The following is a 22,073-nucleotide window of genomic DNA, read 5'->3' as shown; positions in this document are numbered from 1 at the left end:
ACATTTTCATGCTTCAGCCTATGGGGGAAATGTGCATTTTCAGCTGGGGGGGGGACGACGACATATTTTTCTATGACTAAATTTGCATAAAATTCTGGAAAGTTTTAAAAACAACTGGTCCACAAGTCCGCAGAATCCATATGACTTGGAAAAATCGGTCCACTGCGGAATCTGAGAGTCAGATTCATAGAAATCCAAACTCATTTGATTCTGTTGTGGATTTCTCTGACATCCCTAGTAGGGAGATGACCATAGCTCAGTGGTAGAACACATGCTTTACATACAGACAATCACCCTAGGCTCAATCCTTGGCATCTCTAGTTTTTGTTTTTTTTAAGAATCAAGTATCCAGTGATGAGAGAGGCCATGGGAAAGGGCTGTAGCTCAGTGGTAGCGCTCCTGCCTTCCTTGCAGACAGTCCCAAGTTCAAACCCTGCCATCTCCAGCTGAAGGGATCAGGTAGCAGGTGATGGGAAAACCTCTGCTTGAGACCCAGAGAGCTGCTGCTCCCTGTCAGAATCATAGGCCGTCTTGGCTGTATGGACAAATAGTCTGACCGTGTATGTTCTATTTCCTTTATGTGGATTTAAAAACCAAATGAGTGTGCTAGGGAGAAGGGTGCTAAATGTGCTCTCACTCCAGCTAGGTTTCTATGTACTTTGTTTTGTTTTTAACGTGGGAGCATTTAACTTTTTATTATTATTTAAAACATTTATATTTCCTCCCTAGGATCATTAGGATCTCAGGGTGGCAAACATGGGAGTGATCCTTCAGTTGCTGTTTGATGTCCAGTCCAGCAAGAGCGACATCATATGATTCTTCAGATTATCAGGTGGTTCAGTTTGGCTTGAGAATAACTTGGACATGTTCTTTCAAGAGCCAGTGTGGTACAGTAGTTAGAGTCTTGGCCTGGGACTGGGGAGACCTGGGTTCTAGTCCCCCCTCAACCATGACGCTCACTGGCTGACTTTGAGCCAGTCACTGACTCTCTGCCTAACCCACCTCACAGGGCTGTTGTGAAGATAAAAGAAAGAGGAGGATCACGTACACCACGTTTGGCTTCGTGGAGGAAAAGGTGAGATACGAAGGTAACAAATAAATAAGTACAGTTCATCCCGCTGTAAGAAAAGACTCAGTTTTAGCACTTCAGATGGTTCTCTCCATTCTCAGTACCCCAAATCCATTCCAGATCAGGTGATGGGACTTTGGTTTCCTAGAAGATATTATTTGAGAGAATTTCCCTTTCCTCTGATGGCTGTCTGGGGCAGGAAAGAATTTCAGAGTGTGTGCAAAATACTCCTGCCCTGAACACTGAGCCACCCAGCCAATCTCAGCACTACAAAATGTTGTAGTGCATCCTCATGTGCGAACACAATCACAAGGCTCACATTTTTTCTGTGATTTGTTAACCATTAGTTGTCTGTGAGCATGCAGGAGGGAGGAGCATGCTAGTTCCCGACCATTCAGCTGCTTCTGTTTGCTAAACAACCCATGATTTGTTTTGGGGGTAAAACACTGGGTGTTTTCTCCCTCAACAACCCAGAGTTCCAGGTTCAGATATGACAGAGAACAACTCAGGAATGGGGTGTTTCTGGGTTGTTTCGCAAAGCAGAAGCAGGTGAGCGGTCAGGAGACAACACGCTCACTCCCACATGCTCACAAACAACCCATGGTTAATTAACCATGGGTTGTTAAATAGTGTGACTGGGTAAATGTGTTCTTGGTTCCAACCAGCCAGCTATGCCCTTCTCCAGCATACTCTGTTCCATTCCTCCCTTCGCATTTTTCTCTTGGTGCTCCCCACCCCCACCTCAAAATTTCAACTCAATATTCTGTGGTTACTAAGCTTGCTGAGATCCCATTAACCTGCTTAATAAGGGGTGTGGACTTAAGATGTTTCTACTGCTGCAAACCTCTGGGTTTCCTGAGCATGCTGATACCTCCCTCTAGTTTCTCCATGGCCCCGTTTTGGCTACAAAGCCATCAACGCACACCACCTGAGTTCGCTGTAAGAGGGAGTGATAAAACCTGGTGCCTCTCATTTTCCAAATGAGGCACCGCTTGTGAACTGCATCAAAAGGTGTCAGAGGAGAGAAACCATGCTCCCTATTCCACAATAGTTAAGTGGGTTAGGCAAATCTATTTCCCTCAGAGGCAGCTCTGTTGGTTGATTACATTACGGAGGCACGGTTTTCTCCTCTAAATGTCAAGAAAGGATTTGAGACTCTCTCTCTCTCTCTCTAGCTCTCTAGCTCTTGCTCTCAAAAAAACAATATTTCCTGCAGCATTTCTTTGGCTCAGAAAGCTACCTCAATGAAATATACTCTCGGTTGCCAAGCCGGTTATATAAATGCCCTAGACTGTTGAGTTTAATCCTTTTTAATACGGCTCCCTCCCGTGTGCTGAATTGTGTGTGTCCAATTTGTAAACAAGTTAATTTATATAGAAAAGCATTTTCACAGCAGCAAGCTGCCCTTGAAACATATGAAGTGTTCACAGTTCCGTGGCCACTGCACCTCTTCTGAGAATGAGCCATCCAAGGCCTTGGGGGCTGCATTTATTCCAATCAGTAGTGCTTAGTGGGGGGGGGGGCAGGGGAGAGAGGAAAGAATGGGAAGATGTACATTTAACTCTGGCATTTTTCTCCCCCTTCATATAAAAGGCGAACAGCCTGATATTGAGGGAAACGTTGTGTTGACCCCATCGGTGCTCTATGTGCATATGTTAGACGTAGAGTCAGCACATACACCACTGGTGCAAATGCAGGTGCCAGCCAGGTCTGTGCAGGTGCTATCCTGCAACTCCTGTACAGATCAGGGTGTGTCCAGGGCATGTTCACACAGGGATCTTTCATCAGGGCCAGGGCCAAAATTAGGCAGCAGCAGCTGAGGCCCATTGAAATAGCCCCCTGGAGTTCCTCCTCCTCTTCACCATGGCAACCCGCTTGTTCACCAGCCTCTTGCTCCGGCCCAGTCAACAGTGGTGGTGATGCCACTGTCTTTCAAACTTGTTTTTTTTTTTTCATGGAATCATAGAATAGTAGGGTTGGAAGGGGCCTATAAGACCATCGAGGCCAATCCCGTCATTGAAGAAGGCTATCTAACATAGTTTAATTCCAAGCACCCCTTAAAGCTGGGTGTGTGAGTGTAAGTAAGCGAAGCCATGAAATACAGTCCCTTGCTTCCCCCAGGGAGAGAGCACATGCTGCCTCTTGCAGAGGCGAAGGGGAAGGGGAGGGAGTAGGAGGAAGGAAGCGATGAAGCTACGGGAGAACAAGGGGGGAGAACAAGACACGGGGCTATTGATGCGACATGTTCTCTGTCGCCCCCCGATGTCTGGAAGCATGCAGAGGTGTTCCTGTTTCCCAACAACGGGAAGTGGGTGCGGCCATCTGGGGACTCCAGATCAGCTGGATTGGGACCCTGGGCCTGAGGGTCTGTACCCCTGTTGTAAGTGGAAGGGATGGCTCATTAACTGGAGTTACTCCTGAGACAATGTACAAACATGGTAAAATCGCTTTTTAAACAAACATCAACATTAACATTTAAAACAATAAAATGGGATGAGCAATATAAAACATGTTTGGCCAGCCATCCCATTGTAGGGTCTAAAACCCTTATGCACAGCCATGAAAAGCAAACATGCCACAACAGAAACACAAATGTACTTTAATTTAAAAGCAGTATCCCGCTTTAATTCAAAGCTGACTGTAATAAAAATGACTGTAGGGCCCACCAAAAAAAAAAAAAAAAAAAAGGAGGGATAGGGCTAATTGTACCTCTCAGGGGAGGGAGTTGCATAAATCTTATACCTGTATGCAAATCACTTCTTGAAATTCTCCATTTGTGGGCAGAGAAATAAGGGGGACCATCTGACAGAATTTCTCTATGGGAAGGAGAAATTCTCCAAATGTTTCTTAGAGTGGGATTCACCAATAGGAGTGGTTGTAGCACAGCTTCTTTCTTTTTCCCCCCTAAAGGTTTTTGGTATTTGCAGTGCCACCATTTGGGGGATGTTTCTGAGCTTATCTTATTCTTATCATTGTGAAGTGGCTGAGGGTGCTGCTGTGTGTGTCCTTTGTTTGTATTCCATGTCTCTCTATCACTCTGCAGCCTCCCAGGCTGCCCACACTTCCTGATCTGAACAAGGCTGGTGGGGGAGGAGTTATCTCGTGATGTCTTCCCTAGGGCTTTAATTGATGCATGGGAAGCTGAGAAGGCTACAGGTTGCTAGAGAGATGGTTGTACAATGAAAGACAGGACACTCACACACACTCCTTGACCACTTCCTAAATAAGGTAAGCACAAGAACCCCAAATCTACCCATGAGAATTTCTCCACATTTTCTTCTCCTTTGAACATTTTTAAAGGAATTTCTTTTCTATTAGATTGAATGGGAATGGTCCAAGAAATAGAAATGTGGAAGAAATTTTTGGCACAGCACTAACACATATGGAGCCACCGCTGAAAAGGCCTGTCATGCTCACCAACCAAACTTCTCCCACTCGTGGGCATATGAACAAGGCCTCTGTATCTGACCTTAATGCTCAGGCAGGTCCATGTGAGGGCCGGCTGTCCTTCAGGTAACATGATCCCAAACCATTTAGGACTTTATGATCAATTACCCAGTCTTGATTTCTTCCATTTTGGAATAGATGCTGTCATGGGATATATTTTTTTTAGTTGACAGCATGACAACAATCACAAAATATCATTTTGTTTGTTAAATACTATTACAAAGATACCATAAGACCTCAGACCTGTCACAACCAGATTTAAGTGGTTAAACTTAAAATTAAGTTAAAATTAAGTTAAGATGAAATCATGATGAAGGTTGAATGGATCCCCTCCAACTTCCAGCAAACAAGATAGGCCCAGATCAAAGGATCACTTACCTCATGCCCACATTCTACCATGATGGTGGCTGAATATAGGCAGCCATTTACTAAGTAGTACTTTAAAGTAGGGCTGTGCAGGGACCCCCTGATCCAACTCGGGGGCCCGATCCAGCTCAGGCAGATTCGGGTTGGCCCCGATCCAACTTGGCCCCAAACCTGAAGCGAGATTCAGATGTCGAAACCTGCTTTGGGTCCCCACCTGACACCTCCACGCAAACCCCCTTACCTTGCTGCCGCCACCGTCTCCTCTGCCATTGTAGTCCTTGCCACCGCCGCCTCCTCCTCCACCACCACCGTTGCCACAATCCTCGCCGCCGCTGCCACCACCATTGCCATCCTCTCCACCGCCAACTGCTGAGGCCTGGATGTGTGCAGCGACTCTTACTGCAGGGAGTCGCCATTTTTAAAATGGCAACCTCCTGGAACTTCCTGGAGGTTGCCATTTTAAAAATGGCGACTCCCTGCAGTAAGAGTCACCACAGGTGTCCAGGCTTCAGCAGTTGGCAGCACTGAGGACGGTGGCGGAGGCACAGGAAGCGGCGGTGAGGACGGCAGCAGAGAAGGCGGCTCAGGTAAAGATCTGGAAGTGCCGGGGAGACTGGGCCGGGGGGGGGCAAGCTCCAAAGCACACCGAGTGCTTCGGAGAACCCCCAACCCACTCTGGGTGGCTTCTTGCCCCCTCCGCTTTGCCTTGGAAGGGGCACAAATTGACCCGAAGCAACCCTCTTCGACTCGGGGTTCGGGCCTCTGGCCAAAGCGGTGCACAGCCCTACTTTAAAGTAGTAAAGTAGTAACTTTACTTTACAGGTAACCACTTGGTAAGCTGGTTTTTATAGATAGAGACAGAGACAGAGTCTTAGCATTCCTCTTGCCTCCCTGGATTTCTGACCAGATGCAGACATCTGATAAGATTCTCCTCACGACCTCACCACTTAGCTCAGAGGTGGGAACCTTTTTCTGTCAAGGGCCACATTCCCTTGCAGGTTAATCAGTCAGGGGCTGCATGCTGGAAGTGGAGGTGGGGACAAAGCCAGTAGTAAGCACCCCTTTTCTCTCTTTCTGGCACCCCCTCTCTCTGACACCTCCTTTCTCTCTATCTTTCTGACACCCCCTTCTCTCTCTCTCTCTCTCTCTCTCTCTCCTTCTTTCCTTCCCACCAAGTGGGCTGCCAGAATAAGGACAGATCACGCTTGTCAGAGGTCTGAATTGAATTTAGGGATGTCAGAGAATTCCGCCACGGATCTCAGTGAGGCCAAATTCCAGTGCATTCGGCCCCCCAAAATCCGTTGATTTTGAACGATTTTGAATCAGAACGAAGCCCCCTGCCACCCCACCCCACGAAAGGAATGTGAAATGGAGCACTTGCCTGCTGCCATTCACGCTGCTTTGTGAATGGCGGCCGCATCTGCGGCCGCCATTCGCTTCTTTATTATAGCCGTGATAGGCTACGTAAATAATTACGTAGCCTATCACTGCTAATGCAAGGATGCCATTTGCATCCCTGTGGAGGCCATGATAGGCTACGTAAGTATTTATGTAGCCTATCACAGCAAAAAAAACCAGCGAACGTAAATGGCAACGGCTATGGCGGCCACCATTTGCGTTCCCTTTTTTTTTTTGCCGTTTTAGCCTACGTAAATATTTACGTAGGCTATTACAGCAAAAAAAAAAAGGAAAAAAAGAGGGAACGCAAATGGCGGCCACTATGCCATTTACGTTCCCTTTTTTTTTTTTTTGCCGTAATGGCCTACGTAAATATTTACATAGGCTAAAACGGCAAAAAAAAAAGGGAACACAAATGGCAGCCGCCGTAGCTGCCACCATTTGCGTTCACTGTTTTTTGTGGGGGATTTTGCCATGATAGGCTATGTAAACATTTATGTAGCCTATCACGGCAAAATACAGGGATGCAAATGGCAGCGGCTACAGCAGCCGCCATTTGTGTCCCTGCAGGCTGCCCAGTGGCCGGATGTCTGGCTGCGGGCGGCCCCAGCCGGCGGCTCCACGGAATATCCGTGGAGCAGAGCCGGATGGAGAGAATTTGGGGGGGAGGGACAGAGCGCCTCCCCGCCACCGCAAATGTCACCCTTCGAAAAGGTAAATGACTTTCGTACATCCCTAGAATTGATCACTTCCAGAACGCCTTCAAAACTAGGCTGAGGGTTGGGCTGCAGGTTGCCCACACCAACTTACTAAACAGATGATCACCTTACCACGTGGTGATACTTCATGCATGCTGTGATCAGTTACCACTCGATGAATCATCACCTGTATGGATCCATTGCCAAGACATTTGAAAATGTCTTTGAGCACATCCAGGCAAGGCAATGTCTTCCAGAACCTTTGTGGATCTGCCCATGTGGGCCAGCCTGGGAGAATGTGAGGCAAACAGAAAGAGCAGCCTGGAAAAAGAGCGACCTTTTGGTTGGGGGCACCAGGAGTGGCAAGAAGGTTGGCAAGAAGCACGAAGTGACAAGGGCCTGGCCTATGGAAGGTCACAGCCCACTGAAGCAGGCAGCAGGACTGTGACCTTGTAACACCCAATAACCATTGTTAGGAGGGAGATCAAGATTCAAGCCTAAACAGAGCTTGAATCCGGGAGAGTTGTTCCACACAAGGGGCACCATCAGTGGCGTAGTGGTGCCAGGGCTCGCAGGGAGGCAGCACAGACACTGTTTTATGAGCAGGGATGCAGAAGTCATCTGCCACCCAGCTCCAAATTCCCTGCTTCCTCTGAGCTTAGTTGCAATTCACACAATAGCTGGAGGAGGAAGTGAATTTTCCCAACAACAATATATTGTTCCCTGTTGCAAGGCAAGATAGTTTGCAGTGACTTGAATGGGTCATTAATGGTGCAATCCTGTGCCTATTGAGACAGAAGAATGTCCTAGAAGTCCCAGGATGGGAGTTGTAGGACTTTATTCTGTGTAAACATGCACAGGATTGCGCCCTAAGACACATTATCTTGACAAAAGACCTGCTCCTGCAGGAGATGAGAACTGCTAGAACTGATTTGTTGATATGGATCAACATAGCTGTCTAAATTTGGGGGCTCTCCTCAGGGGAGTAGCTTTGGGGACTATAATGTTGAGCTCCTGCACTTCAAAATGTACCACTAGACCACTGGACACAATTTCAGACCTTAGAGGAAGTGGGCAAAGAGACTTTGGTGTGTGGGTCAAAGATGGGGGCACATATTCTCAGCCCATTTAAAGATCCACCACAGATAGAAGAAAGATTGAAGGAAGATCCACCACAGACAGAAGAAAGATTGAAGAAAGAAATAAAAAAAGAAACCAGAAGATTTTTTAAGAACTACTCCTTGCAGTCATTTCCTTTTTTACACTTCTTCATAACTATGCCTTTATTTTATTTACTGAACTCATTTTTACCCCACTCCGCAGCCAAAAAGTCTCCCAAAGCATCTTACGAATAGTCAATAAAAACAAGACACTCCCTGCCTGTGGGCTTACAGTCTAAGAGACACAACATAAAAGGAAAATAGGATGGGGAGGGAAGGGGGAAACAGCAGACTCAGGCATCAATTCTTAAAGTTAAATAGTAGTGAAATAGAAGAAACAGCTGAGGCAGAGAAGGCCGGGTGAAACTGGTCTTTCCACAGAGCTGATGGAATGTGCCTGCTTCCCAACCCAACTGCTTCTGTTGCAGTCTGATGGAAGAATAATAATGCTATTGACATAGGTCTATCACCCTTCATCAATCAAAGACGTTCTTGCCTTTGGTCTGCATTTCTGAGCCCATTAAAATGTTTGTGGTCGTGGTGTTTTTAATGACACCAAGGGTGGGCAACTTGTGGCCTTCCTGATGTTGGTGGACTGCAAGTCCCATCATCCCTCACCATTGGCTATGGTGGCTAGGGCTGATAGGACTTGTAATCCAACAACATCTGGAGGGTCAGAAGTTGTCCATGCCTGAATTACACTTCCCCCCCGCCTATTTTTATTCCTCTAAGGAGCTTGATGTAGTATACATGATTCTCTACCACCGTCATTATGTCCTCACCCCAAACCTGCGAGGTGGGTTATGCTGAGAGAAAGTGACTGGCTCAGTACCACGCAGTAAGCTTCATGGCTAAGTGGGGACTTCAACCTGGGTCTCACTAATATCTGACTTTTGTTACTTTTGTTTATAATGTGTAGAGTTAAGGAACTGGCCCGGAGATTCTGATGAATAATCACATGTGGGCTGAAGTGCTGGGGGGATGGGCAGATAGACAGCTCTACCCTACTACACTGCTGCCCGTGACTGCCACCAGCCAGCTGTGGCCAAATTAGGAAACTATAGGGAAACTGGCCAGATTAGCAAGGAATCTTCTCAGAAGCAATAGGTGGAGTGGGCCACACAGTACATTCTGGTCAGTATGAAGACTTCCAGGTCAAGCTTTCTCAATTATACAAGAGTATCCATAGGGTGGCCAGGTGTCCTACTTTACAGAGGATAGTCCTCTATTTGAAGGTCTCTTTGATAGGCTGCCCAGACCAAATTTGGCTTAAAGTCGAAGAACCATAAGAAGGGAGAGCAGTAGGGGCCTTGAACTTGCCCATCAAGAGTTAGCACCTGTACAGTAACTACACAGGTAACAGGTCACCTGATCAATCTTCCTCACTATGGTGGGATGTATTGTATTTCTATTTAAGAGCTTTTCTACATGAGGCTGTTAATCCCTGTATCTATTTTCAGTTTCATCACAGAACGGAAATCCCAGCTGTATGCAAATAGCTTTTCCTTTCCTGCTTTTCTGCTACATAACGTGTAGGTGGCACTGTGCCATAATGGAATCCACAAGTAGGAAACTACCTTTTCTTTCACTTTCAGAAAGAATACCCCATTTTCCCCACTCTGAAGAAAACCAAGAAAGTGGTCTTTAAGAATAGAAGTGAACCTGGAGGATCATGATGACGTCTAAAGCAGCGGTCCCCAACCTTTTTGGGACCAGGGACCAGTCTGTGGAAGACAATTTTTCCACGGACCGGGGGGGGGGGATGGGACCAGGCCACAGTAGGGATGTGGGAACCCCCCTTACCTTGGGTCCACAGGGGGGGGCGATCCATCCCTCCTCCCCCCCCCCAGAATCCTCGTTGGCCCTGGAATCGCTGTGGAGCTACCAGCTGGCTTCGGATGGGGGAGGACTTCCAGCCACTGGATGCAGACACCATTTGTGTCCCTGTTCTTTGCAGTAATAGCCTATTACTGCAAAGAACAGGCTCCGACAGGGGGTGGACTTCCAGCTGCTGAGACCCAAATGGCATCCACATAGTGGACGCCATTTACGTCCCTGTTCTTCGCAGTAATAGGCTATTACTGCAAAGAACAGGGCCGTAGCTGGCTGGCAACTCCACAGACTCACCACAGAGTGGAGCTGGCCAGGGCTGGCGAGGATTCCGGGGCGGCGGGGGGAGGGACAGATCACCTCCCCCCCCCCCCGCGGACCCAAGGTAAGGGATGGTTCCCACACCCCTACTGCGGCCCAGTCCCTAACAGACCACGGACTGGTACCGGTCCGCAGCCTGGGGGTTGGGGACCCCTGGTCTCAAGAACCCATAAACAACTGTGGGTAAGGAATAATGAGTGCACAATAAATGCCTTGAGATTGAGAAGAAAAGCTCACTATTATACTTATTTCTAAATTTGTATCTACACTTATAAATTAATACATGCCAATGTAATGTACATTGAAGTCCTTTTTTGTCCTCTTTTTTGGTGATGTGTTAAGTGGCCACCCTACGCGGGTTCCACGTAGCATGTTTCCCCATTGCCCCTCCAGTTGGCAAACCTGACAGACTAGAACATCAGTTAGGCAGTGCTTTAATTCCAGGCAAGCAGAGAAGGATTGACCTCCTTACATTTTGTGACGGTTCCCTTAGCTACATTTTTAGGAGGCTACCAAGGGGCATAATTTGGCTAAAATTGGGAGGGGGAGCCTGTGGCGGGAGCTTCTGGATTTTATGAAGAGTCCTCTCCCTGCTATGCCATTCCAGACTCTCTCCTGGCCCTAACTGGAGAAGTTGGGGATTGAAACTGGGACCATACAAACTAAATGCTCTTCCACTGAGCTGGAGTCCCACTTCCATCTCCAATGCATGCACGTGTGCGCGCGCGCACACACACACACGCACGCTATAAAAGGCAAACACAGTGCAAAGGTGTATATCTTTGTGTATATATCTATCCTTATGTAAATGTTAACACCCTGAATTCATACTGTCGGTTATTCCAGATAAGAGCGATAACAAAACCGGGCACCACTTGAAATCCTAAATGAATGAAACCAAGACATAGAACATATTATCAAGCTGGCCTTAAATTACCAGGAAATAAGTAAATAAAGCCGGCAAAACTGAATCGTCATCGTTTTAAATGGTACAATGACCTCATCTTCAAAACAGCCCCTCAGTTTCTTTGTATGGATTTTATTTTTGTTTTAATTTTAAAAAAAAACCTATGGGACACAAACGGCAAGAATTAGCAGCAACTCCATGCCAAAAAACAAAAAAACAATAGGAGAACGTGGGGGGGGGGTCATACTGTAGAATTTGATCCAAGATTACAAATGATTTCCTTTGAGCAATACGTCGTGAAGTAATCCCCAAAGTTTAACTGAAGCCAGAATTTAATGTTGGAGTTTAGTGTTGCCCACAGAACCTGTTTTCACAGGGGCAACCTAAGACATTTTCCTGCCTGATGAAAAGACCAAATCCCCCACCGACACCCTCCACTAGGGCGACACTTCAAAACAGGCCTGAGCACTGTGGGATCTTTTCTTTGTTACCGGAACTTCAAGTTCCAGCAACTGAAGCCAGGTGCAAAAGATGTACACTTAAAATTATAGAATTTGGAGCCCAGGAATTTGTTTTGAGCACCAGAACTGAATGGACCTCACAGCCCTTCTACACAAAAATCCACTCCTGATTCTCTCCCCCTCCCCTACCCAAGCTTTCTTCATCGCAGCAGTATAATTTAGGGCAAGAGCAGGGTAGTCATTTTGTTGCTGCTACCATTGAATAGTTGCGAGTCAGAAATCCTTGCTGATCTACTGCAAATTGTCCAGAGATCTACCAGTAGATTCAAATCTACCTCCTGCCCACCCAGTGCCAGATCCAGGTTTCTGAGGGCCCTTGGGCAAGACACCCTCAATGGGCCCCCTCCCTCGGGGAGCCTGCCTTCCCACTGCTATTGTCACCAGCCGCTACTGCTCCTCTTCCTCATCCTTGCTCCCACTTGCTTGCTTGACAGGCAGAGAGCCAGGGAGCGAATCAGCATTGGCATCTCCTGCTTCTCCTTCTCACCACCACCGTTGTCTGGGCCAGAGCAAGAGGCAGGTGAACAAGCAGGCTGCAGCAGTGAAGAGAAGGAGCAACTCTAGGGGACTCTTGGCAGATGCTCAACCATGCCTACCTTGGACATCAGCCCTACATCCACTCCTGCTTTTAGAAGTATGGCTGCTCCATTCAGACACTAATCCCTGCATTCATGTATTCTGCCACCAGCCCCGTCACAGTGCGGCCTGAAACGAGTCACTTCCCCCTGAATCATGGCAGGGCCAGCCCTGTGTTTTTCAAACCAATCTCAGTTTTGGCACATGGAAAGACATCAAAGAGGAGAGTGTGCCTTAAAGCATGTGCAGAAGTACCTTTATTTCAGGAATGGGTAATTGTGACCACCTGACACCCTCCTGGGATTTCGAGTCAAGTGTCCTTCATTAGAAGCCTCTGGGTTGGTTTGACCTCAGCTGCCTTTCTTATTTAAACCCCTCTGACCGAGTGGTCTGGAAGCTGAAGAAAGAAACACCTTTTTCATTGCTGTCACGTCGTCTTTAAGAACAGTGGCAGAAAACTGAAGGATAGTAAACCGAATGCATGGAGGACAGGTCTGTCCACTTCTATTAGCCACCAATAGCTAAACCCAACCTCCAGATGTACCAAGGCAGTACGCCACTGAATAACAGCTATTGGGAACCCACAACTTGGGAGGGCTGTTGCCTTCGTGGCCTTCATGCGGGCTTCCCATAAGCGTCTAGCCATGGCACAGCTACGCTTTTGGAACAGATGTGCTGCTGGAACAGGACACACGGCTAGACCACTGCCCCTTGGTCTGATCCAGCAGGCTTTTTCTTCTGCTGTTCGTAACAGAACAAAATGAAACCCTTCAACACAGGAGCACAAGCATGCATCGAACTGCATATCCAGATGCATCTGTCCATCCCAAACACGTACTGAGGACCAACTGGCATTGATATGCATGTCAAATGCTCCAGGGTGCTATCAGTCACCGGAGGTAGCCCTTTTCCCTTCAAGACAATGCCCGCATCCCCAACTTTCGCTCAACGCACCACACTGGGTGTCGCCAGACATGAGATACATGTGCAACAAGCACAGAGGCCCAACGCTGCGGACAACGCAGCGGAAAAGCGGGAGTGTCGCTGGTATTTGAGGGCTTTCTTGACCTCCTCGTTGGACTGGGAGATGTAATCGAGGGTGTGCAGGATATTGTACTCGATGCTGTTGATGGTCTCCTGCTGTTCTGCAACCAGGACCTCCAAGTGTAGGAAGAGGGAGTTCAGCTCGCTGATCTGGGCTTCCAAGTCGAGCAGCTGCTGGTGGCGTACCTGTGCCATGGCCAGATGTTGCTTTGCTTTGAGGACTTCCAGGTCCTGGCCAACAATCCGCGGCGCCGCGGGGCTCTCCACCAGTCGCCTGATGTCCTCCTCCTGGAGATTCAAGCCCGCCAGTTCCGTTTGCCTCCGGATCTGCTCCTTCAGCTTCTCCACGTACTGAGTCTCCTTGGCGTAATGGCGGGTGATGATCTCACGGTAGCGGTTGATGAGGACAGACAGCTGGCAATGGCGGATGCGGCTGACAGCTAGCCACTGTTTGCTGTCTCTCGTAAGAGCCTCCTGGATGGCACTGAGCTTTGGCTGAAGGGCTTTGGCCTCCCCGGTGAAGCTGTCTTTAATCTTGCTCAGCTCTTTCTTCTCTTCACAGATGCTTTCCTCAGTGGTACAGCAAAGGACCTGCTGCTGTTTCTTGTCAATGTTCTCGGATAACTCCTCCAGCTTATCCAGAGCTGCAGAGAGGCTGGCGATTTCCTGGAAAACTTTGGTCATGGGGTTGACCTCATCCTCTTTGAAAACAGGGTTGTCGAAGGAAAGGGTATCGTCCAGATCCCAAGAATCGCCATCTTCATTCACTTGGTTCCTCAGCTCCTCTAGCCGGTCCTTCATCTTCAGCTCTCCTCGAAGCTCGAAACATCTGTGCGAAGGCAGGCAAGGAAGACACACCCAGTGGCTTTTACGAGGATTTTTGAAGGAGTTCAGGAACTTTTGCGTCAGTGAAAGCCGCTTCAAAAAAGAAAAGAAAAGAAAAGAAAAGAAAAAGAAAACTTCCCTCCCTAAAGCAATTGCAAATATTGACCATGGCAATAAGCTTCAAAGCCAGCATTTACTCTATATATCACATGGCTAACTCAGACCGGCTGGACGAGATTCCATGCCAGGTGTGGGTGGCACGCAGCCCGGCAATAGAACGTGAGCTGCAGAAATGAACTTTCTGAACAGTCATGGGGAACTGCAAAGGGGAGGGGGGAACATTTTGAACCAGACTCAGTTGACTCCCAAGGTGACCCCCAGCCTGTTTTAAATACCAGATGCAAGCTGGACCAGGATTTGGCCACAGAGAGGAGTTTGTGTGTGCGTTTCATGACTCGGCATTCACGCTGCCCATGCACAGGACTGAATAACAGATGCTTCCTGAACAGCTCAGCTTCCTTGCTTTGTTGTTTGTTTGTTTGTTTTAAGCAAGTTACTAGCCCTTAAGGTGGCAGAGATAGCTTTTGCTTTAAGGTGGGAATTGGGCTCTCTGCTAGCAGAATAAAAAAAAAGTATTCAAAATTGAGCAACACATAAATAGCTGCTTTGGGCCTCATGCAAAGGAACAGGCTAAAAGGATAATAATAACAACAACAACAACAACAGGTGCGCATCCGTTGCTCCCCCGGCAGCAACGGTGGCAGCTCGCCCTCATTCCAAGCTGCCACCACTGCCTGACTCAAGCCTTCACGGGCTCCTCACAAGCAAGGGACCCGTGAAGGCGGGAGCAAAGGCGGGAGTTGGCCTCCAACCGGGCACCCTGCCCTCCTTGCCAGGAAGGGAGAGAGCGCCGTTGGAGGGCGGCTCCTGCTGTTGTGCCTGTCCACACTGTAAAGAAGGAGGCTGTGCAGGCTTGACAGGCAGCTGGTGCCTCCCACCAATCACCTGTTCTTCCCTACTTGCAAAGAGGGCAGAACAGGCAGTTGGTGGACGTTGGTCGACAGCGCCGGGCAGCGCCAACCCCAAAAGTTCCCCCCAACAGCAGCTCCCCCAGCGGCACCAGCAGCCCCGGCAGCAGTGGCTCCCCTGGAGGTGGTGCCCCCCCCACGGAACAAAGGCCCAGGTAAGGAGCTGGGGGCTGGGTGGCATGCTGGGGGGGTGAAGCGGGAGTCAGATGTCCAAATCGTGCTTCAGCTTCGTAGACCAAGGTGAGTTGGAGGGCGCCCAAATCAACCCAAGCCAAATCAGGCCCACCTCAGAAGCCCCAAATTAGGGGTGTACGGATTGTATTCACCTTCATCCGCCCATGGGTCCATGGGGGGGGAGGCGATCTGGTCCTCCCCCTGGAATCCTCCCCGGCTGGCTCCACTCCACGGCAAATCCACGGAGCCACCGGCTGGCTCTGGCTGCTGCCAGACTTCTGGCCGCAGCCGGTCTGCGGACGCAAATGGTGTCTGGCATAGCGGACGTCATTTGCGTCTGAAGACGGGCAGCAGTGGACGGCAGCAGATGGCAGCGGACAGATGGCGGCAGGTAGGATCCAGCTGGCACGGATTCCCCCGGGTGGTGGAGATGAGTCTTTTGTTCTGCTGCGGACTCCGGGGGTGGGGGCATTCTTAGAATCCAGCCTAATTGGAGTCCACCTTCCCCACCCCAAAGCAGCTTTCGAGTTGGATCAGGGGTCCATGCACAGCCCTAGTGATGACAACCTGGACAGTCAGCAGCTGCTCCTTGCTGCTGTTGCTGAGTAGGCAGACAGGTGAACTGGTTGCTGCTCCCTGCCATGGTTGTGGTACCCACAAAGAGCAGACAGTATCCACCTCCTGTCCTCTACCTCAATGCAGCAAATGGGGATGGGCTAATCCTTGCCACTACCCTGAGAAAGAGGGCAGATGGAGACCTCACAAGAGAGGGCCTTTTCTGCAGTGGCCCACACCTCTGGAATAAGTTGCAGGCTTTTTAGAAGGCCCCATCACTGCAGACTTTTAAGTAGCCTGCTAGTACAAATAATGCATCAGTTCCATTTTTTCCATCAGTGTCTCTTGGCAATGGCTTGAATCCTCAAGGTGATACACCCAAACTCTCTCTCACAACCCCAATTCTAGTCAGACAGACAAATGACCTTTCCTATCTAACATGATGCCGTGATGTGACGGGAGTTAATTTCCTCTTCTGAATATTTTTCATTTCCCTATCTAAAAACACATAACTGTTACAGGTAAGAACAAATAATAGTCATATATATTTCCATTGCTCACAGAAGTCCTATAACAGAATGTTGGCAGATTTCCCACATCTTTAAGCTCCTTAAATACTGAGCTAAGGTTTTTTTCTTTAGTGCACAGTTAATTTTCTCTGTGTTAATGATGCTGAATTAGCACACCATCAGATTTCTTTCTTTTTCCCCCTCAATAGTGAAAATAAAAAGAGTTCCTTAGGGTTAACTCTCCTATAATTTAAGGCAGGGCTGGGCAACTGATGGTCCTCCAGATGTTGGACTGCAAGCTAGGGATGTCAGAGAAATCTGCAATGGAATCAAATGAGGTCAGATTTTTGTGAATCCAACCTGTGTATTCTGCAGTGGACAGGCTTTTCCCCAGCTGGGCAGATTCTGCGGACATACAGAGTGTTTTTCTAACTTTCCAGAATTTTGCACAAATTTAGTAATAGAAAAATATGCAAAATTCTAAAATATGGTCAAAAATGCATATTTCCCCCATAGGCTAAAACACGAAAATGTGCATTTGGGGGCTATTTGTGCATTTTTGACAGCATGAATTTGCACAAGTGCGCATTTGTCCACATGCAAATTTGCACCAATTCAGAAACTGAAAGGCAATCCTATTCCGTAGATGAGCAGACAGCAGAATGAAAGGCACCTGATAATCCGCAAAATGCAGACAGAACAGATTTTTCTGTTCTTTCAGCCAGGTTTTTAAACCCCGGCAGAAGCTCATCAGGTTTTTAAAGCCCAGCAGAAGCTCATCAAAGAGGGGGCATGACGGAGGGGGCATGACGGAGGTCACTAGGGAAGGAATTCCATAGAGTGGGGGCCACCACAGAAAAGGCCCTCTCCCTAGTCCTCACCAGCCTAGCTGTCCTGGCTGATGGGACAGACAGAAGGCCTACCAAGGCCAGTGTAACATCTCTCCATTGCTCTGCAGCCTCCTAGGCTCCCTGTGCTTCCTGAACCTAAAAGGCTCTATGGGAGGAGTTATCTCACGTCATCTTCCCCTGGGCTTTACTTGACATGCAGGAAGCCGAGGAGGCTATAAGCTCCCAGAGAGATGGTTGTACAATGAAAAACAGGATTCTTGTGCTCACTCCTCGGCCACTTCCTAAGTAAGGTAAGTCCAAGAAACCCAACCCATGAGAATTTCTCCAAAATTTCTGCACCACTGAATCCCTTTTCAAAACAATTTCTTCTCTATCAAGTTAAGTGAGAACGATCAGGGGGGAAAATGAGAATTTGTTGGCACTGCACTAGAATACACACACACACACACACACATGTATTCAACCATGGGGAGGCGCCACTTATGAGCAGAGCGGGATATTTAACCATTTCCTCCCATGCCATTTCCCTCATCCAAATCCCTCATGGGGTGGGGTGGGGAGAGAGGGAGAAGTACTTGTACAGCGCTTGTATTTGTGTATGCATTTCTCCAAACATATGCATTTTGGTATGCACTTTTCCAAGCGTGCATACACACATTTGGCAAGCAATTTCCCCCTAACAGTGCATTTTTGTATGTCTTTCCCCTAATCCACACATTTCTGTAGGCACTTTTCCTTGATCGATGCATTGCATGGCAAGCAATTTCCCCCTAACAGTGCATTTTTGTATGTCCTTTCCCCTAATCCACACATTTCTGTAGGCACTTTTCCTTGATCGATGCATTGCATCTCAAAATCCTGAAAAGTGGCTACTAGTCTTGATAGCTATGTGCTACCTCCAGAACCAGAGACAGTGAGCCTAGCCTATGTACACCAGTTGCTGGGGAACATGGGTGGCAGAGTTCTGCTGCGCTCATGCCCTGCTTGTGGGATCCTGGGCGGCAGCTGGTTGGGCACTGTGTGAACAGAATGCTGCACTAGATGGACCCTTGGTCTGATCCAGCAGGGCTCTTACGTTCTTATGAAAAGTGCAGATTTTGGCATATGAGTACGTTCCAGTCTGCATATAGGTTCAAAGCATGCGAATGGGGTAAGTCCATATAAAAATTTGCTCCAAGTGAATTTCTCCTCAATCCTTACCTGCTGCCTCTGATACCTTCCCCACTGCCGCAAGTAAATCACTGGGGACTTGGAGAGGGGGAGCTTGTAAATCACTGGGGACTTGGAGAGGAAATTGAATAGCAAGGCACTCGTTGATTAGCAAATCTTTAACGCCCTTCCAAGAAAGGCCGGGACACTGAAGTTCCTTCAAAGTTCACCCACCTGAACTGTACCTTCTCCTTGGTCATTGTCATCCAAAGGGATATAAATTACTTTCATTCCATCCTGCTGCCCAAAGTATGACCGAAATATCTTAACAGGCCTCTTTAGTTGGCCGCCTGTTAGTTCTGAGCCCAATTCAAGGTGCTGGTTTTGGCCTTTAAAGGCCTAAAGGGTTTGGGACCAAGTCATCTGAAGGACTGACTGCACCTGTGTGAGCCTGCCCAGGCATTAAGATCAGCATTAGAGACTCTCCTCTCTGGCCCACCAGCAAGAGCCATCAGGCTGGTGAATACTAGGGAGAGGGCTTTTCCAGTGGTGACCCCCCACACACACACCCTGTATACACCTTTGGAACTCCCTGCACAAGGAGATATGTATGGCCTCATCAAAGCAGACTTTTTTGAAAGGAAAGAAAATCACCCTAGAATCATAGAATCATAGAATAGTAGGGCTGGAAAGGGCCTACAAGGCCATCAAATCCAACCCCCTGCTCAATGCAGGAATCCAAGTCAGAGCATCCCTGACAGATGGCTGTCCAGCCTCGGCTTGAACGCCTCCAGTGTGGGAGAGCCCACCACCTCCCTAGGTAATTGGTTCCATTGTCGTATTGCTCTAACAATCAGGAAGTTCTGATGTTCAGTCAGAATCTGGCTTCCTGTAACTTGAGCCCATGATTCCGTGTCCTGCACTCTGGGATGATCGAGAAAAGATCCTGGCCTTCCTCTCTGGGACAACCTTTCAAGGACTTGAAGAGCGCTATCCTATCTCCCCTCAGTCTTCTCTTCTCAAAGCTAAACATGCCCAGTTCTTTCAGTCTCTCCTCATAGGGCTTTGTTTCCAGTCCCCTGATCATCTGTGTTGCCCTCCTCTGAACCCTCTCCAGTTTGTCTGCATCCTTCTTAAAGTGTGGTGCCCGGAACTGGACACAGTACTCCAGATGAGGCCTAACCAGTGCTGAGTAAAGGGGAACTAGTCCTTCCCGGGATTTGGAAGCTATGCTTCTATTAATGCAGCCCAAAATAGCATTTGCCTCTTTTGCAGCCACATCACGTTGTTGGCTCATATTCAGCTTGTGATCGACAACAATTCCAAGATCCTTCTCGCTTGTAGTGTTGTTGAGCCACGTATCCCCCATCTTGTAACTGTGCATTTGGTTTCTTTTTCCTAGGTGCAGAACTTGGCATTGATCCCTATTAAATGTCATTCTGTTGTTTTCTGCCCAGCGCTCCAGTCTATCAAGATCACTTTGAATTTTGTTTCTGTCTTCCAAAGTATTAGCTATACCACCCAATTTTGTGTCATCTGCAAATTTGATCTGCATTCCCTGCACCTCCTCCTCCAAGTCATTAATAAAAATGTGGAAGAGCACTGGGCCCAGGACTGAGCTCTGTGGTACCCTGCTCGTTACCTCTCCCCAGTTTGAGAAGGTCCCATCGATAAGCACTCTTTGAGTCCAATTCCGTAGCCAACTGTGGATCCACTAGATTGTTGCTTCATCTAGCCCACTTGGAGCTAGTTTGCTCATCAGGATATCATGGGGCACTTTATCGAAAGCTTTGCTGAAGTCGAGGTATATTATGTCTACAGCATTCCCACGGTCTACAAGGGAGGTTACTTGATCAAAAAATGAGATCAGATTCATCTGGCAAGACTTGTTCTTGACAAATCCATGTTGGCTTCGTGTAATCACTGCATTGTTTTCAAGGTGCTTACAAATGGATTGCTTTATAATCTGCTCCAGAATTTTCCCAGGGATGGATGTCAGACTGACTGGTCTGTAGTTCCCAGGTTCCTCCTTTTTACCCTTTTTGAAGATAGGGACCACATTAGCCCTCCTCCAGTCATCTGGCACTTCACCCGTCCTCCATGATTTCCCAAAGAGAATAGACAGCGCTTCTGAGAGTTCTTCTGCCAGTTCCTTTATTACTCTAGGATGCAGTTCATCTGGCCCTGGAGTTTTGAACTCATTCAAAGTAATTAGGTGTTCCTTGACCATATGTCTATCGATCTCAAGCTGCAATCCTGCCCCTTCAGCCTGTACTTCGCCTTTGCCAGGGGGGTCATAGACCCTCTTTGGGGAGAAGACTGAGCCAAAGTAGGAATTGAGCACCTCTGCCTTTTTTTTTGTCATCTGTTATCATTTTGCCATCCTTATTTAATAGCTGAACCACCATTTCTTTGTCTTTTACTATGCACGGAGCTGAAGAAAGCCTTTTTGTTGCTTTTAGCATCCATCACTAACCTCAGCTCGTTCTCAGCTTTAGCCTTCCTGACGCCATCCCTGCAATTTTGTGCTACCTGCTCTTCCTTTGTTGCTTGGCCTTCCTTCCACTTCCTATATGTGTCCTTTTTTGTTTTCAGGTCATCTCTAAGCTTTTTGTGAAGCCACATTGGCTTCTGTTGTCTTCCACCTTTTCTTCTTGTTGGAATGGTTTGTAATTGTGCCTTGAGAATTTCCTTTTTTAAGAACTCCCACCCATCTTGGACTCCTTTTCTCATTAGAGTCGCTTGCCATGGGACCTTACTGATCATTGTTCTGTGTTTATTAAAATCAGCTGTCCTAAAATCCTGGGCACGTGTTTGACTACACTCGGCTTTTGCTTCCCTTAGAACCAAGAACTGAAGTACAACATGGTCGCTTTCCCCCAGAGTTCCTGTAACTGCTACTTCATCCACTAAGTCATCTCTGTTGGTTAGGATCAATTCAAGGAAAGCCGATCCTCTAGTTCCTTCCTCTACTTTCTGTAGGAGGAAGTGATCCGCCACACAAGTCAGGAATTTCCTGGAGGGGCCATGTTTTGCAGAATTTGTCTCCCAACAAATATCTGGGAAATTGAAGTCCCCCATTACTACTACATCATGCTTCCTTAAAACCTTGGCTATTTGCTTTTCAAAAGTTTCATCCTTGTCTTCTCCTTGATTGGGTGGCCAGTAGTAGACTCCAACCATCAGGTTCCTTTTATTCTTTGCTCCATTTATTTCAACCCAGATGCTCTCAATGGGGCTACCAAGCTCATCCTCCTGTATTTCTGTGCAGAAATATGTATTTTTCACATATAGCACAACCCCACCTCCCTTTCCGTTCCTCCTGTTCTTTTTTAACAAGTTATATCCTTCAATTGCTGTATTCCAGTCATGAGAGTCATCCCACCAAGTCTCAGTTACACCAATCAAGTCATAATTTCCCTCTTGTATTAAGAGTTCAAGTTTGTTCTGTTTGTTTCCCATACTCTGGGCATTAGTATATAGACATCGAAGACCATGTGCTTCTGAGTCTGGCTTTCTTCCTACATGTGTCTGAAGACTATTATTGGGCGCTATCAGAGCTGTTCTCTCGTTGTGGTGCATGAGCCTATGTCCATTGTTACCCCCAATTTTACATCTCCCTTCCCTGTAGGATTCAGTTTAAAG

General features: G+C 47.7%; 1 protein-coding gene across 1 annotated transcript; it reads right to left on the bottom strand.

The window, feature by feature from the left end:
- Window positions 1-10,623: 10,623 nt before the first annotated feature.
- LOC146338567 (syntaxin-3-like) lies at window positions 10,624-14,301 on the bottom strand. The gene has a single exon (XM_084814052.1). The coding sequence runs from the start codon at window positions 14,136-14,138 to the stop codon at window positions 13,239-13,241; it is 900 nt and encodes a 299-aa protein (XP_084670178.1). The 5' UTR covers window positions 14,139-14,301; the 3' UTR covers window positions 10,624-13,238.
- Window positions 14,302-22,073: the final 7,772 nt, after the last annotated feature.

This window comes from Heloderma suspectum, chromosome 9, assembly GCF_057233095.1.
Source record: "Heloderma suspectum isolate Gila_16-S chromosome 9, 16-S_ref, whole genome shotgun sequence".
NCBI classification, from domain to species: Eukaryota; Metazoa; Chordata; class Lepidosauria; order Squamata; family Helodermatidae; genus Heloderma; species Heloderma suspectum.
This window is presented reverse-complemented; position numbering and strand designations above follow the sequence as displayed.